At 41.6% G+C, this 16,957-nt stretch overlaps 2 protein-coding genes across 2 annotated transcripts; both read left to right on the plus strand.

The window, feature by feature from the left end:
• Positions 1-1,388: 1,388 nt before the first annotated feature.
• Positions 1,389-6,180, plus strand: LOC139946739 (tubulin alpha-1 chain-like). The gene is made up of 3 exons (XM_071944404.1): positions 1,389-1,622; positions 2,557-2,779; positions 2,916-6,180. Exons 1-3 carry the CDS (start codon positions 1,620-1,622, stop codon positions 4,043-4,045), a joined length of 1,356 nt encoding a protein of 451 aa, XP_071800505.1. The 5' UTR covers positions 1,389-1,619; the 3' UTR covers positions 4,046-6,180.
• Positions 6,181-8,740: 2,560 nt separating this feature from the next.
• Positions 8,741-16,767, plus strand: LOC139946741 (tubulin alpha-1B chain-like). Its single transcript, XM_071944407.1, has 3 exons — positions 8,741-8,877; positions 13,981-14,203; positions 14,317-16,767. Exons 1-3 carry the CDS (start codon positions 8,875-8,877, stop codon positions 15,441-15,443), a joined length of 1,353 nt encoding a protein of 450 aa, XP_071800508.1. The 5' UTR covers positions 8,741-8,874; the 3' UTR covers positions 15,444-16,767.
• The last annotated feature ends 190 nt before the right edge of the window (positions 16,768-16,957 follow it).

Below are 16,957 nucleotides of genomic sequence, written 5' to 3' on the forward strand. Positions count from 1 at the left end.
TTCGCTCGTCCCCAGCGCCTTGTCCTTAACCAAAGGCGCTGGGATGGGCAATCGTATCATGCACTGTCATTGGTTTAATAATGCGCAGTCCCATCATGCATCACACTCACACTGCACCATATTTCTATGCACTGTACGCATGACGTACTTCCTGAACAAGAATCTGTTCAAGCGATTAGCCCATCCCAGCGGTCCTGAATTGACTGGCCGCTGGGGCCGAGCGAAGGGGCTTACCCGGGTCAGCCCCCATGCCGTCACCACGAGAGGGCGAGTGTGGTCGTTCGTTTAGCTCTTGTCAGGGGCGCACCCGAGTGAGCACTGCGGGGTCGACCCAGGGAAGCTAAACGAACGCACCCATTATAAGCTAACCCTTTCTCTTCTCGATGAGCAGATTAAAATTCTCATGACACAGGGTTTGTTGTTACTGGGTGTGTTCCATCAGCTTCCCTGGGTCGACCCCGCGGTGCTCACTCGGGTGAGCCCCTAACAGGAGCTAATCGAACGATCACACTCGCCCCTCCTGTGGTGACGTCATGACAAGCAGGGCACTGGGGGCTGACCCGGGTGAGGCCCTGGAATTACGCCAAAGCTATTCGAACGCACCGGGGGCAGACCGGGATCGACCCAGGGAAGCTAAACGAACGAACCCAATGTTTATAGGGTAAACCTTTCTCATTAACAATGGTACAACTGGGTCAATGCAGAATTTGATGTAATCGGTCACAGTTGTATGACAATTGTACCAATTGAATCTTTGCATTCAACCAAGACATTCCAGTCCGTGCATTCAAGACATCCACGAAGTTGTCTTTGGATTCGATGGGCCGTGCAGATACTGGGTTCAACTATTAGATGCCCTTTTCGAAACCACGGCTTCGGTTTTGTATTCGGCTCAGGTAAGATTATCCCCGCGGTTGGTTTGACATTGGGGAGGTTCAGCTGCACACTACGAGCAAAAACGTAAACGTGAACGTCAGAATTGTAAACTCTCACAATTTCTCACGTCGGTACGTACGTGCAGACGTCATATGTGAGCATGAGAAACGACACAGTTTTCAGACGTTTACGATCACGTTTCTGCCTGCGTAACGTGCAGCTAAACTATTATACTGTGCGTGTTTTGCCTACGTGCTCAGGACTTCAGACGAGAGGACGGAGCCTGAAGCCGAATCAAAAGCCGAAGCCGTGGTTTCGAAAAGGGCCCTAAAAATAGCCTCGGGTGATCAAGGCCTTTTTGTATGTACACGTCATAATGGCGTTTGTGCTGGTATCAACATGTTCTGCATGCCTTGTTGAACCTTGTATGCTTATAATTTTATAAAGAATAAACCCATTGCCTGTGTTGTGCTCTGTTGAGGTTTGCGGTTTAACCATTATTCAGTCACCAGTCACCTCGCTGTTCGAGATCTGATTGGCTACAACACCAACCTCCCCACTAGCAACAATACGGTCCATTTTCCCCACCAAGGTTACATCCTTGGCTGAATATATAAGCCAGGTTCTGTTTGATCCAGACACAGCCATTTCAAACGTGAGGCTTCATCAAGGCAGTAACGATTTGAACCTTTTCTATATACTTGATTTTATTTTCGTCCGTTCCCTGAAACCACCTCATCAACATGGTAAGATACTTGTATAATTTTGATCTTTTCTATATTATAAATGAAGATTTTTGCAATGATCATCTATTTCAACAATAATTTTAACATCTACTTGCATGTTTTACTGTATTATTTGGTTAGATTTTTAGACTAATTTCAGCGCTGTGTATCCAAATTTGATGACGAAAGGGCGCTCTATAAATGTATTTATAATTAATTGTAATCTTATTGTATTTTATTGTATTGTATAACATGTTAATATATTGTATTGTACGATTTTGTATTGTACATTACCGATGCCAGCAGAGATAGGCCTATATAGTAACTAATTATTTTTCTTGTGGGCGGGACAGAAGTATCCCCATACTTTTGTTGTGGCACTGGCCTGGTGACCAGTCTTTTTTCTTTGTCTTTTTCTTCCACTCTGTGCTTTTTAACATGTATTCTGCGCCTCTGATCATTTTGTATGTAAGGGGCGCAATATAAATTTTTAAATATTATTATTATTGTTATTGTATTACATGGTATTGTGATTTATTGTATTGTATTACCTTGTATTACATTGTATTGTTTTGTGTTATATTGTAAAATGTTGTAGTGTATTGTCTGGTAATGCATTGTACTATATTTTAATTTATTGCACTGTATTGTACTGTATGTTATTGTACCGTATGGTGTTGTGTCCTTCATTTGTCATTCATCATTTTGGGTTAGAGATCAGTTTGTAGAGCACATGCACTTTAATCGGGGGTCGCTGGTTCAAATCCTGCTGTAGTCACAGTTCTTTTACAACTTACCCTGCCTGTTTCCTTTATGGTTTACTTGATAAATAATGATCAAAAGGAAACAATTCCAGTATTTTCAAATTCCAAAAGGAAACACACTAATATTTTCCCTCAAACCATTTTGGTATGTTTATGCTGATCAAGTTGTTTCTAACTTTACTCTCTTCCAGCGTGAATGTATCTCTATCCATGTCGGCCAGGCCGGAGTCCAGATGGGCAATGCCTGCTGGGAGTTGTACTGTCTTGAGCACGGCATCCAGCCTGATGGTCAGATGCCAAGTGACAAGACAATCGGAGGTGGAGACGACTCCTTCAACACCTTCTTCAGTGAGACCGGTGCCGGCAAGCACGTCCCCCGTGCCGTCTTCGTTGATCTGGAGCCAACTGTTGTTGGTAAGCAATATTATCACAAGTTGGTGATAACCTGTTTATTATAAACCAAACTACAAACTGTCCTTTTGTTAATACACTTGTTTTAGATTAAAGTGACATTTGAATAACAACAATCTTCTTTGTTGTAATTTTACAGATGAGGTCCGAACTGGAACCTACCGCCAGCTCTTCCACCCTGAGCAGCTGATCACAGGCAAAGAGGATGCCGCCAACAACTACGCCAGGGGTCACTACACCGTCGGAAAAGAGCTCATTGATCAGGTCCTAGACAGACTTCGAAAGCTGGCTGATCAGTGCACCGGTCTTCAGGGCTTCCTCATCTTCCACAGCTTTGGTGGTGGTACCGGCTCTGGCTTCACATCCCTGTTGATGGAGCGTCTCTCCGTCGACTACGGCAAGAAGTCCAAGCTGGAGTTTGCCATCTACCCTGCCCCACAGATCTCCACAGCTGTAGTAGAGCCTTACAACTCTATCCTCACCACTCACACCACCCTTGAGCACTCCGACTGTGCCTTCATGGTCGACAACGAAGCAATCTACGACATCTGCCGTCGTAACCTCGACATCGAGAGACCGACCTACACCAACCTTAACCGTCTCATTGGTCAGATCGTGTCCTCCATCACTGCCTCACTTCGCTTTGATGGTGCCCTCAACGTCGACCTGACAGAGTTCCAGACCAACTTGGTGCCCTACCCACGTATTCACTTTCCTCTTGCCACTTACGCCCCAGTCATCTCTGCTGAGAAGGCCTACCATGAGCAGCTGACCGTTGCAGAGATCACCAATGCCTGCTTCGAGCCCGCCAACCAGATGGTGAAGTGCGATCCCCGTCACGGCAAGTACATGGCTTGCTGCCTTCTCTTCCGCGGTGATGTCGTCCCCAAGGATGTCAACGCTGCCATCGCAACCATCAAGACCAAGCGTACCATCCAGTTCGTCGACTGGTGTCCAACTGGCTTCAAGGTGGGCATCAACTACCAGCCTCCTACCACGGTGCCTGGTGGCGATCTGGCAAAGGTGCAGCGTGCCGTCTGCATGCTGAGCAACACCACCGCCATTGCCGAGGCCTGGGCTCGTCTGGATCACAAGTTTGATCTGATGTACGCCAAGCGTGCCTTCGTCCACTGGTACGTAGGAGAGGGTATGGAGGAGGGTGAGTTCTCTGAGGCTCGTGAGGATCTGGCTGCCCTGGAGAAGGACTACGAAGAAGTCGGACTCGACTCTGCTGACGGTGAGGAAGAAGACGAAGGCGAGGAATATTAGACACCTCCCAAACCTTGCAGAACTTCAACCCAACAAAATCTTTTCTCAATGAAAACTCGACTGGACTTGAAGAAGAATTTATTTTTTTCAATTTTATTGGGGGGGGGGGTACTTTTCTTTTCCTAACAGATGAGTAGAAATTCACTCCAAAGCTTGTATATGCCTACAACCGTGGACCTCCTATTGTCCCACTCTTTTTTGCAACATCTTCCATTGGTGTTGTACACGTTTTCCTAGAGCTGTGGAACTTTCCCTACCCTTGGACTCTATCGTCCTCTTTTGTTATAGGTCCTCGGTTTTAATGCGTTTACCTACGCACACACACACAGTTCACAAAAAAACAATCTTACAACAACACATTGATTTTCGCCACCAAAAATATATTTCAAAATTGTGTGGTTCTTTTTTTATACGTGTCAATGGGTCTTGACCGAGCCCAATTTTTCACACGGTCCTAGTGACATGCGAATGAACTCACACCTAAGTATTACTACAATGTCACAAATAGGGAAGTTTAATTGAAGTTAAAGGGAAGGTACACGTTTGGTAATTGTCACAGACCAGTCTTCTCACTTGGTGTATCCCATCATAACCATAAAATAACAAGCATGTGAAAATTTGGGCTCGATTGGTCATCGAATATGCAAGGAAATGATGAAAGAAATAACACCATTGTTGGACGAATTTGTGTGCTTTCAGATAAGAATGTAGAAGTCTTTTATTATTTTAGTGAGCATTTACCTCTTTCTCAAAAACTATGTTACTTCAGAGGGAGTCATTTCTCACAATGTTTTATACTATCAACAGCTCTCCAATGCTTGTTACCAATCAATTTTTAAGTTGATATTTGTTTTGAGTAATTACAGAACGTGTACCTTCCCTTTAAACAGCAGATTCATCAGAACTGGCCTACCCAGATGTTGTAGTCATTTTGAAAAAGTAAGAAATTTGTCCTTCTTCCCGCGACCCTTGACTTCTCGCTAAAGGTTGTTGTACAACTTGCCTCACCAGCATTGCTACCATGTTCAACTTTTTAACAATAAAGATCACAACATCTGTGATGTCCTTTCGGGGTCACCATACATTTGGCTTCAACATGTCTATTTGCAATTATAATTATTTATCATTTTCAAGTTTCACTTAGTTTAAAGAACCACGTTGCCTTGGATCGGTCGAGTTGGCTTCATTTAAACAGTTTGTTATCAAATTGATATGATTATAAAGATTTTTTTAAAGTAGAACATAACTTATATAATGATCCACACAAATATGCCTCGACATTGCGTGGTTTTCCTTTTACTTTCCTAACTAACACGGTCGGCCATTTTATGGAGTTAAAAACCTCCGTTCGTCGAGTTCTGTGAAAAGAAATCACAGGCATATTACACTAGGCATATATAACCTTCCACGTGTTATTTCAAAATCATTGATATGTGAACATATTTTTTTTCAAAATCGTCGATCTGTAACCAAATCACAGAGAAGGAAAATTCTCCACACCCAAATCAGCCACGAGCAGGCGCCGTGTCTGGTTTTCATGTATAGCGATTAGCATGGTTGGGTAATTGTTAAGATACCAAATCAACAAGGCCCAATTTAATTAAAGCTGTTAAGCAGAAAATATTGTAGGTAATGTTTGAAGCCTTGCATGGTGTGGATAAATAGGAAGAAACTAAGATAAAATAGTAAATTTGCGGGAACAACCATGTGTGAAACTTTTTTGTGTGGTGTTGGCTCCAACAAGAGCCGGTTTTGTCTCGATATTTCGAACAGTATACACTGCTCGTCTTCAGGGGAAATAATGCTTGACAAATTTATGCTAAGCATAAATTGAGTCGAGCACCAGGCACAACAATGCTAACTTAATGTAATTTGGGCTGGTAACCTGATTCTGTTAAGTAATACTATTCTGTGTTTAGCGAGTTGTGCTTTCAGGAGGCTTATGAAATTGGGCTCTGATGCAAACCAACCCCTTTCTCGCGAGATTATAAAATCACGTGGGACTTGTGTATCGCTAAATGTGACCGATGATGCATACCGAGATAATCACGCAAGTTTTTTTAAATAAAGTAGTTTTGAAGCAACAACAAGTTTTGTTTTGGGTATAACAAAATAGTAATTTTGGTTTTCCCACATACACCGTTGTGTGTTAGCACTGTATACACAGTTTACTTTCCTGAGCTTTGCGATAAGCAGTTGGGGAGATACTGCTCTGGATTTGCAAAGGTCGTGGGTTCGATTCCCACTCGAGTCATGTGCCTGTGTTGAAATGGGGGAATTAGCTGTTGTAAACTGCTTACTATACGAAGCGTTTTGCGGCTACATGAATACACTACCATGAAATTTCTTCCTCCATGACACTACTAACCCACTGTGGGCCTACGTTGGGACAGCAAGCTATGCGAATAATATACTAAAACAAATTTCTACACAAATAAACGTTATCGAAGGCTACAACAAAATATCAGAACAACTAAACCCAGCTCTAAATAAAAGTAGATCAAAATTTAAAAGTGTTTACAAAATATTTGTCTCTTTGTTGGAATGACCTTCATCGCGTGCTCGAAACGTCAGATGGTTGTCGGCCTAGGGCGTTATGAATAAACAACCATGAAAAAATAATCCCTATAGATTTGAATATGAAGGCCATTGTTATAATAATGAAAGTATATTTTAGGTCGTGTGAACCGCACAAGCGGGACAAAGCAAAATGACAAAAAACTTACAGGTGCAACAGGTACGATTTTTTTCCCGATTTGACCCGAACATTTAGATTAAAAGGAATTTATTCTATTGGTAATAACTCCAAACATAAATGGCACTAAAACTTACTTGATAAAAACACTGCTTCTGTTGATGATGTTGAAAGACACTAGACACTATTGGTAATTGTCAACGACCAGTCTTCTCACTTTGCTGTATCTCAACATATGCATGAAATAACAAACCTGTGCAAATTTGAGCTCAATCGGCCATCGAAGTTGCGAGATAATAATGAAAGAAGAAACACCCTTGTCACACGAAGTTGTGTGCTTTCAGATGCTTGATTTCGAGACCTCAAATTCTTAATCTGAGGTTTCGAAATCAAATTCGTGGAAAACTACTTCTTTCTCAAAAACTTTGTCACTTCAGAGGGAGCCGTTTCTCACAATGTTTCATACTATCAACCTCTCGCCATTACTCGTCACCAAGTAAGGTTTTTGTGCTAATAATTATTTTGAGTAATTACCAATAGTGTCGGTACAGAAAAAAAAAAGTTCACAGATTTACAAATAATTTACAGGGTTTACAGAAGGTAATGGTGAAAGACTTCTCTTGAAATATTAGTCCATGAAATGCTTTACTTTTTGAGAAAACGGTAAAACAATATAAATTCTCGTTAACGAGAATTACGGATTTGTTATAAACACATGTCATGACACGGCGAAACGCGCGAAAACAGGAGTGGGTTTTCCCGTTATTTTCTCCCGACTCCGATGTCCGATTGAGCCTAAATTTCCACAGGATTGTTATTTTATATATAAGTTGTGATACACGAAGTGTGGGACTTGGACAATACTGTTTACCGAAAGTGTATAATGGCTTTAAACGGCTATTTTAATATAGGTTCGAAAAAAATTGTGAAGGCGTTGAACGAAACAATCCACTAACGATAGTTAGATCTGGTAATAGTTATTTTAAAACTAAACATTTATTATTGTAAGCATTTTCTATTTATTGACTTAAAAAAAATATAATAATTAAGGGAATCAATGTGTGGTGACGAGGTTTTCAACTAGTGGTTTAATCCCAACGAGGCCTGCAGCCGATTTCACAAAGAGTTAGGACTAGTCTTATCTCGAGTTAGGACGAGTAACTCTTCCTAACTTAGGATTAATCTTAAGGTCTGCATGCTACGGTGCAGGGTTGGGACTCGTCCTAAGTCCTAAGATAAATCTTAAGTTAGGAAGAGTTTTGTGAAATCGGCGGCTGGTTCTTTATAATTTTACCGAGACGAAGTCGAGGTAATATATCAAGAACCAGACTCGGCGGGTTTAAAACACTAGTTGAAAACCGATTCAACACACTTTGATTCCAATTCATAAATACCTTTTCGGTCAAAAAACATCAACACTTTTGGTCAAAAAGTAAAATAAATGCAAAAATTATAATTGTTCAATGATTTCTTTCAACACAACACCCCTTCTGCTATGAAATGGTAAGGCCCTCGGGTAAACAACTCCTTATAAGGAGATTGCTGTGCGCGTCGCGCGTATCGCGTGATGTGGCACAAAATTAACTGTTCCAGCCGTTGCTCTCGACCAATAGGAATGAAGAAACTGTCCCGCTCACAACCGGTCATAAACACTGGTCATTATCAAAGGTTTAAACACCCCCACGTGACGCGCTCTCCGCCAATAGAAATAGCGAAACTGTCTGAGGTATTTATGAATGTTATTTCACAATCGGATTGTATATAAATGGGCCAGGGATCTGTCATTAGTTGGTAAAATTCCCCGTACATAAACTCAGTCAAGGTCATTGACACAACAGTATCACAACAGTCCACAAAGGATCACAATTTGGCGGGACAATCCCACAACACAATAACCCAGAACCAAATTTTCAACGGTTGCCGTGAGCAACCGTTCTCAGCCAATCAGAACATGTTATTGATGGTTGGGTATGTCATTATAAGGCGCGGCTTGCACATAACATTATTATTGCACGACAGAGCTGCATCGAAGCTACATCGTGTTGAAATCGAAGTGAGGAAATTGCCGCATTATACAGAAATCTTGAACATTTTCTCAAGGATTCTTACTTGATCTCCCACACAACCAAGCATCATGGTGAGTAGACATCTTTACTCACAATTAATATTTCTTGATGCTTATTTTTTTCGGTGGAATTGATGGAATATTTTTTCACGAAGGGATCAACTCGAATTCTAGAATATTTCACGTTGTATTAAGATTATGAATTCAGTACATGGTCACCTACAGGCATCACTGCGGCCAGGCGTGGTCTGAAATTTTCACCCATCCTTCCCTAATACTATCCCGCTAAAATGTTACAATACGACGTCATTTCCCGAATTTTATCTTCAATCTGTGTATATGTTTTGTTGGACTTGCATGATCTTTAAAGGCACATGACACGTTTGGTAATTGTCAAAGACCAGTACTTTCACTTAACAAATAACGCATTAAGTACAAACCTGTGAAAATCTTGACTCAATTGGTCTTCGAAGTTGCAAGAGAATAATGAAAGAAAAAAACACACCCTTATTGCACATTTTCATGTGTCTAAAAAAAACTTCAGGCCTGAAGTTTTTTATTATTTGAGTGAGAAGTGACCTCTTTCTCAAAAACTACGTTACTTCAGAGGGAGCCGTTTCTCACAATGTTTTATACTATCAACAGCTCTCCATTGCTCGTTAATACCATGCTTAACACTTATTTCGAGTAATTACCAACAGTGTCCAGCGCCTTTAAATAATGATATGTAAGGATACTGCTATCGTGAAATGTCAGACTGTAAGATAGCACGGGAAGATGTCGGTCGCGTAGCAATTCTTCTCCAATGTCGTCATGGCGTGGAGCATACATGGCATGGCGTGTCATGTACATGTACCACATGTACATCCGCATGTACCAGCAACCATACGTTGAGTCATACACTGAGAAGTCATGTATTATGTTGAGTGTATAGTCACGCCATTGCCATACATTATGTACATGTATATGTACAGTACATGTCTATACGATGTGCATTATGCATGCCACTCCCTGTGTTATTAGTTGAGCCGTATGCTTCAGGCCTATTAAAGGCACGGGACAATATTGGTAATAATTCAAAATAATTTTAAAGGCATGGACATTTATACTCAGAATAATTATTAGCATAAAACCTTGTTCGGTAACGAGTAACGGGGAGCTGTTGGTAGTAGAAAACATCGTGAGAAACGGCTACACGTAGTTTTTGAGAAAGGAGTAATTTTCCACGCATTTTGATTTCGAGACCCCGGAATTAGATTTTGAGGTTTTGAAATCAAGCATCTGAAAGCACACAACTTCGCGTGACAAGGGTGTTTTTCTTTTTTCATAGTTATCTCGCAATTTCGACGACTAATTGAGGTTAAATTTTCACAGGTTTGTTATTTTATGCATATATGTTGAGATACAGCAAGTGAGAAGACAACTACCGAAGGTGTCCAGTGTCTTTAAGAGACACATGTACAAATTGCTAAGTATAATGCCTGCTGCGTGTGCCAGTGAAATTTGCACACGGACTCAGAAATGTCAAGTTTAGTCTGCACTGCCTGAAGTCAAATTCCATGCCAGCTTCCTTTGCAAAACAAATTGTTGTGTTTTTGGCCAAACTGATTTTTCTGTTGGTGTTTTACATTGTGTGTATAGTAGGGGTGAAGATATAGTGTGGCCTTTTGATGCACATCATGAGATAAGACCAAGTTTATCACAATAATACATATTTTTGATAGTATTCGATGCATGTATCATAAGAGAGTTTTTGGTTACCGTCAATTTTAATCTAAAAGCAAAGATCAAAAGGTTTATTTGTGTATGGTCTTCATCAAAAATATTGTGTTCAGATTAAGGCAGGGTAGGCCCTACCAAAACCTTTCAGGGAAACAAAATAAGAAGGTTGACAAATTAAACAACCTTTTCTTTGACATTTTGAAAACAGGTTGATCTGCTTATATACTCTCTCAGTGTCGTTTTACTATGAGTCATGCCTGACTAACAATTTGTAATGCGTGGTGGTTTGAATTATTAAAGATTATGGCCCAGAATTTTGTAAATCACCCCGAAAAGTCATTTGCATCCGAAAGAATACCATAGGGGCCTACTTGTTAAAAATGGTAATTGTAGTAAACATTGCAAAAATATTTCGTCTGCAGTGCCCCCCCCACCTTCCCTCCCTAACTCCGCCTTTTTGTGGAATACAATTATTGGCTCAAAATAGTGGACTGTGCTACACAGTAAAATAAAAACATCTTTTCAACCAAGTTCATTTAATAACAAACGCCTTTTAAAAGTCCAATTAAACTGCACAATCCGATGATAACATATAACCCTTTGATCAGAAGACCCATATGTGTTTGATCGCCGACTATACTCTAGTCTTGAAATCAAGTCGGTAATTGCTAAGCGATGTACTTACGGGGACGCTACACACACCCTCGATCCCAGTAAGTGACTGAGTAAGTTAGTCGTTAGAGCTGACGGTCACGCTTGCCACGTGCTACCTACGACCGTTGCATGAATGTATAATCGCACTGTGACTGTTGCATGAACGGCAGAATGTGTGTTTGTAACAGGCGGCGCTAACGACTTGTCATCAAGTCTAACCATACTCTACCGGAAACAAATAACTTACGCTCCAACTGACGAAAAAATTATCATAAAAATATAATAGCTTCAGGGGTTGGAGCGCACCCGCTCAAGGCCATGTGAAATGGAATTATTGTTTTTGTTTACGTAAAACTCCAGCTGCTTCGTCAATATATAGTGGGGACAATTGTTTTGCCATCTTTTGTGATTGCTTTTCATAGCGCCGACCCCCACTGAATGGAGTTTCTAGTAATGTAAATAAAATTAGGGACCGAAATTTCCTCGACGTTTGACACATTATTAAGGCATTTTGGGTTGGGGTTTTCTTTGCAACAAAGGAAGCGAAACCTGTAAGAGAGTGGCGTGGTTGATAAGCACCACGTGAGGTTGCGAAGACGCAGCCAACTTTCTGAACCAGGATAAGGAAATGTAATTATTATTATCATAATGTAGGGAAACACTTTACAATAACGATATGATGAAACTTAAAGGCAGTGGACACTATTGGTAATTACTCGAAATAATTGTTACCATAAAAACGTGCTTGGTAACGAGCAATGGGGAGCTGTTGATGGTATAATATTACACATTGTGAGAAACTGCTCCCTCTGAAGTAACGTAGTTTTTGAGGAAATGGTAATTTCTCACTCAAATATTAAAATAATTCAAGCCTGAAGCCTTTCATTTCAGGCATCTCTGAAAGCACACATTTGTGCCACAAGGGTGTTTTTCTTACATTATTCTCTTGCAACCTCGATGACCAACTGAGTCAAAAAGTTCACAACATTTGTTATGTTGCGATACACCAAGTGAGAATACTGGGCCCAACTTCATAGAGCTGCTAAGCACAACAATTTGCTTAGTGTGAAATTCCTTCCCTAATAATTTTACAGGATTGTCAACCAAATTTCCACGTGATTTTCAAGATAAGCAAACAACAGCTGAATAACAGTAACAAGAAATATGCAACAAATGGAAATTTTGTTGGTAATCCTGTTATTATCAAGAAAGAAATTTCATGCTAAGCAAATTTTTGTGCTTAGCAGCTCTATGAAATTGGGCCCTGGTCTTTGACAATTCCAAAGGTGTCAATACCTTTAAGGGTGTTTTAATAAGCTAACCAGGAAGTCATTGTGTCTGTCTGACACGAGGAAACTGAAGTGAAATGCATTGTATTTATCTCAATGCTGTGAAAGGAATAGAAACCTAGTGTTTTTGTTGAGGCTGCAGAAACAAATAATCTGCGAATAAATTATATTTAACATGTATTTTGTTCTTCACCTTATGGTGAAAACAAAATCCCCTACTCTGATTTTCTTTTCTGTAAGATGTTTTCACTGCTGGTGCTTTGCAGGGCTATTCTCATTCTGTTTTTCATAAATAATATGTTGTTGATTTGTTATGATTAAAGGCAGTGGACACTATTGGTAATTACTCAAAATAATTATCATCACAAAACCTTCCTTTATTACCAGTAATGGGGAGAGGGTGATAGTATAAAACATTGTGAGAAACAGCTCTCTTTGAAGTGAAGTAGTTTTCGAGAAAGAAGTAGTTTTCCACGAATTTGATTTCGAGACCTTAAGTTTAGAGGTTGAGGTCTCGAAATCAAGCATCAGAAAGCACACAACTTCGAGTGACAAGGGTGTTTTTTCTTTCATTGTTATCTCGCAACTTCTACAACCGATTGAGCTCAAATTTTCACAGGTTTGTTATTTAATGCATATGTTGAGATACACCAAGTGAGAAGACTGGTCTTTAATGAAATGAATATGGTTGGAAAGCTGTTTTAAAAATAGAATACTATGACTCACACAAATATCTCTTGAAATTGTGTGGTTTTCTGTTTGCTTCGTTATCTACATAGATCGGCCATTTTGTAAAACCACACAAAATATTATCGTACCGTTTCCGTTAACGAAGTAAAAACAAAGCCTGACTATTTCGATGGATTGCATGAACCAATATTTAATCTACCTTGAAAACATTTTTCCAAACATATTCATTTTAGAAGTTTAGTTTAGTTGATTTCGGGTGGTGTCCCCAAACTGTATTGTTGTCCATGGCTATGCTGTCTCCAGTCTGGTGTCTTTCTTCAAACATATAATATATTTTATGGGTGCGTTCGATTAGCTTCCCTGGGTCTACCCCGCAGTGCTCACTCGGGCGAGCCCCTGACAGGAGCTAATCGAACGATTACACTCGCCCTCGCGTGGTAACGGGATGCACCTCGGATCACCCCCAAGTGACCCACTCCACTAGCAGGGCACTTGGGGCTGACCCGGGTGAGCCCCTGGAATGACGTCAAAGCTATTCGAACGCACCGGGGGCAGACCGGGGTCGACCCAGGGAAGCTAAACGAACGCACCCAACGTGGGTCAATTTGGTCTACCAATTTCCTGCGTCCATGTTTTGGTGCCAAGTGAATGAGTTTTGATGCAGACTCATTGCTCCTACTAAAATGCCCAGCAAATCGTATTTCAGAACGAACACATTTTTAAGCGCCTTCTTGACCCATCTTCGCGAACAACAGATGGGCTACGAATTGTTTCAATTCCTTCATTGAGTAATAATGTAATTATTTCATGTTTTTCCCAGCGTGAATGTATCTCAGTCCATGTCGGCCAGGCCGGAGTCCAGATGGGTAATGCCTGCTGGGAGTTGTACTGCCTTGAGCACGGAATCCAGCCTGATGGTCAGATGCCCAGCGATAAAACCCTCGGAGGTGGAGATGACTCCTTCAACACCTTCTTTGCCGAGACCGGGGCTGGCAAGCACGTCCCCCGTGCCGTCTTCGTTGACTTGGAGCCCACTGTTGTTGGTAAGCTTGGTTAAAATAATAAACAGTAAAGCAAACAATGTTTTTCTATTAAGTAATAATGTTACCAGTGAATTCAGGTTGATGGCAGTATTTTCTTTGTTATGTTCAAACAGATGAGGTACGAAGAGGAACCTACCGACAGCTCTTCCACCCTGAGCAGCTGATCACAGGCAAAGAGGATGCCGCCAACAACTACGCCAGAGGTCACTACACCGTCGGCAAGGAGCACATAGACCTTGTCCTAGACAGACTACGAAAGCTCGCTGACCAGTGCACCGGTCTTCAGGGTTTCCTCATCTTCCACAGCTTCGGTGGTGGTACCGGCTCTGGCTTCACATCTCTGTTGATGGAGCGTCTCTCCGTCGACTACGGCAAGAAGTCCAAGCTAGAGTTTGCTGTCTACCCCGCCCCTCAGATCTCCACAGCTGTAGTAGAGCCTTACAACTCCATTCTCACCACTCACACCACCCTTGAGCACTCCGACTGTGCCTTCATGGTCGACAACGAGGCCATCTATGACATCTGTCGTCGCAACCTCGACATTGAAAGGCCAACATACACCAACCTTAACCGTCTGATCGCGCAAATTGTGTCCTCCATCACTGCCTCACTTCGCTTTGATGGTGCCCTCAACGTCGACTTGACAGAGTTCCAGACCAACTTGGTGCCCTACCCACGTATTCACTTCCCTCTTGCCACCTACGCACCAGTCATCTCTGCTGAGAAGGCCTACCATGAGCAGCTGAGTGTAGCAGAGATCACCAATGCCTGCTTCGAGCCGGCCAACCAGATGGTGAAGTGCGATCCCCGTCACGGCAAGTACATGGCCTGCTGCCTTCTCTTCCGCGGTGATGTCGTCCCCAAGGATGTCAACGCTGCCATCGCAACCATCAAGACCAAACGCTCCATCCAGTTCGTCGACTGGTGTCCAACTGGCTTCAAGGTGGGCATCAACTACCAGCCACCTACCGTGGTGCCAGGTGGCGATCTGGCCAAGGTGCAGCGTGCCGTCTGCATGCTGAGCAACACCACCGCCATCGCTGAAGCTTGGGCTCGTCTGGATCACAAGTTTGATCTGATGTACGCCAAGCGTGCCTTCGTCCACTGGTACGTAGGAGAGGGTATGGAGGAGGGTGAGTTCTCTGAGGCTCGTGAGGATCTGGCTGCCCTGGAGAAGGACTACGAAGAGGTCGGGGTCGACTCCGCTGAGGGAGAAGAGGAAGATGCTGAAGAATATTAGACGTGGCACAGATTCAACCCAAGCATCAACCCAAACATTTAAACTCAAGTACATTGGATCACAAACTCAAACATAGTGCACATGGTAACAGAGTCACTAATAAATATCTTCACAACATGTGTTCCATGCTTCACTCCAATATTTAAAGGCCCTGGTGTGGATTTCAAAACGAGTTATAGGACTAGTCTTATCTCGAGTTAGGACCAGTTACTCGTCCTTACTGAGGACTATTCATGCAATTTGTATATCTCCTAGGACTAGTCCTAAGTATAGGACTAGTCCTAACTCTTTGTGAAATCGACGGCTGGACACTATTGGTAATTACTCAAAATGATTGTAAGCATAAAACCTTACTTGGTAACAAGCAATGGAGAGCTGTCGATAGTGAAAAAAAAAATGTGAGAAACGGCTCCCTCTAAAGTAATTTAGTTTTCGAGAAAGAAGTCATTTTCCACTAAAATATTTGAATTCGATTTCGAGACCTCAGAAATAGATTTTGAGGTACCGAAATCAAGCATCTGAAAGCACACAACTTCTGACAATGGTGTAATTTCTTCCACTATTATCTCGCAACTTCGACGACCAATTGAGTTCACATTTTCACAGGTTTGTTATTTTGTGCATATTATGCTGAGATACACCAAGTGAGAAGACTGGTCTTTGACAATTACCAATAGTGTCCAGTGCCTTGTAGCCACATCTCAGCCCCTGAGTGGAAACATTGGTGAACATCCTTCATGTTGACTTGGAATTAATTCTCAGTTCGTCTTTTTTCACTTTAATTTTTCGTCTGTTTATTTTGTATTTATTCGATCAAAACTACACAAAATGAACAAAGAAGTTGTCTAAACAACAATTACAGTGAAAGGATGAAATAAAAGCAACGAAAACACAAACATTGATAAGCAGTAGACAATATTATTAGAACATCAATACTTTGAATTCCGAGAAGCAATATGGCGCTCAAGTGACCTCAGTGCTTAAGTGGTGTTAATGATGGGACCACTGTCATAAAGCATGTAAGCAAAGAAACTTGCTTAATTACACAGAAAAATATTGCTTAGCAAAATTAAGTTACCAGCCAAAATACCGTACATTCACCATTGCTGTGACTGCTACCCATCTCATTTCTTGCTCATCAGAGGAGTTTGCTAAGCAGAATTTTCGGCTAAGCACTTCTATGAACTTGGACCCTGGCCCTCTATCAAGCCAGTCAGTCAGTGTATTCACGCTATATTATTGGCACACATTCTGTCACACAACTACCTCAATCAGTTGTGTTTATGTGTTCCGGAAATCACAATAAAGAACTCATGGCAAATAACACTTGGGTGACGTCTTAAAATAATTCCCCCCCCCCCGTCCCCCTACTTTTTTGAGCGAAATAACATGCTTGTCTACAAAACGAGCAGTATGCCTGTGTGTACTAGGGATTTCATGTTCACTACCTTCTGGGGCCAATTTCATAGAGCTGCTTAAGCAAAAAATTTGCTTAAGCACGAAAATAGCTCGCT

This window comes from Asterias amurensis, chromosome 14 (genome assembly GCF_032118995.1).
Source record: "Asterias amurensis chromosome 14, ASM3211899v1".
Classification (NCBI taxonomy): domain Eukaryota; kingdom Metazoa; phylum Echinodermata; class Asteroidea; order Forcipulatida; family Asteriidae; genus Asterias; species Asterias amurensis.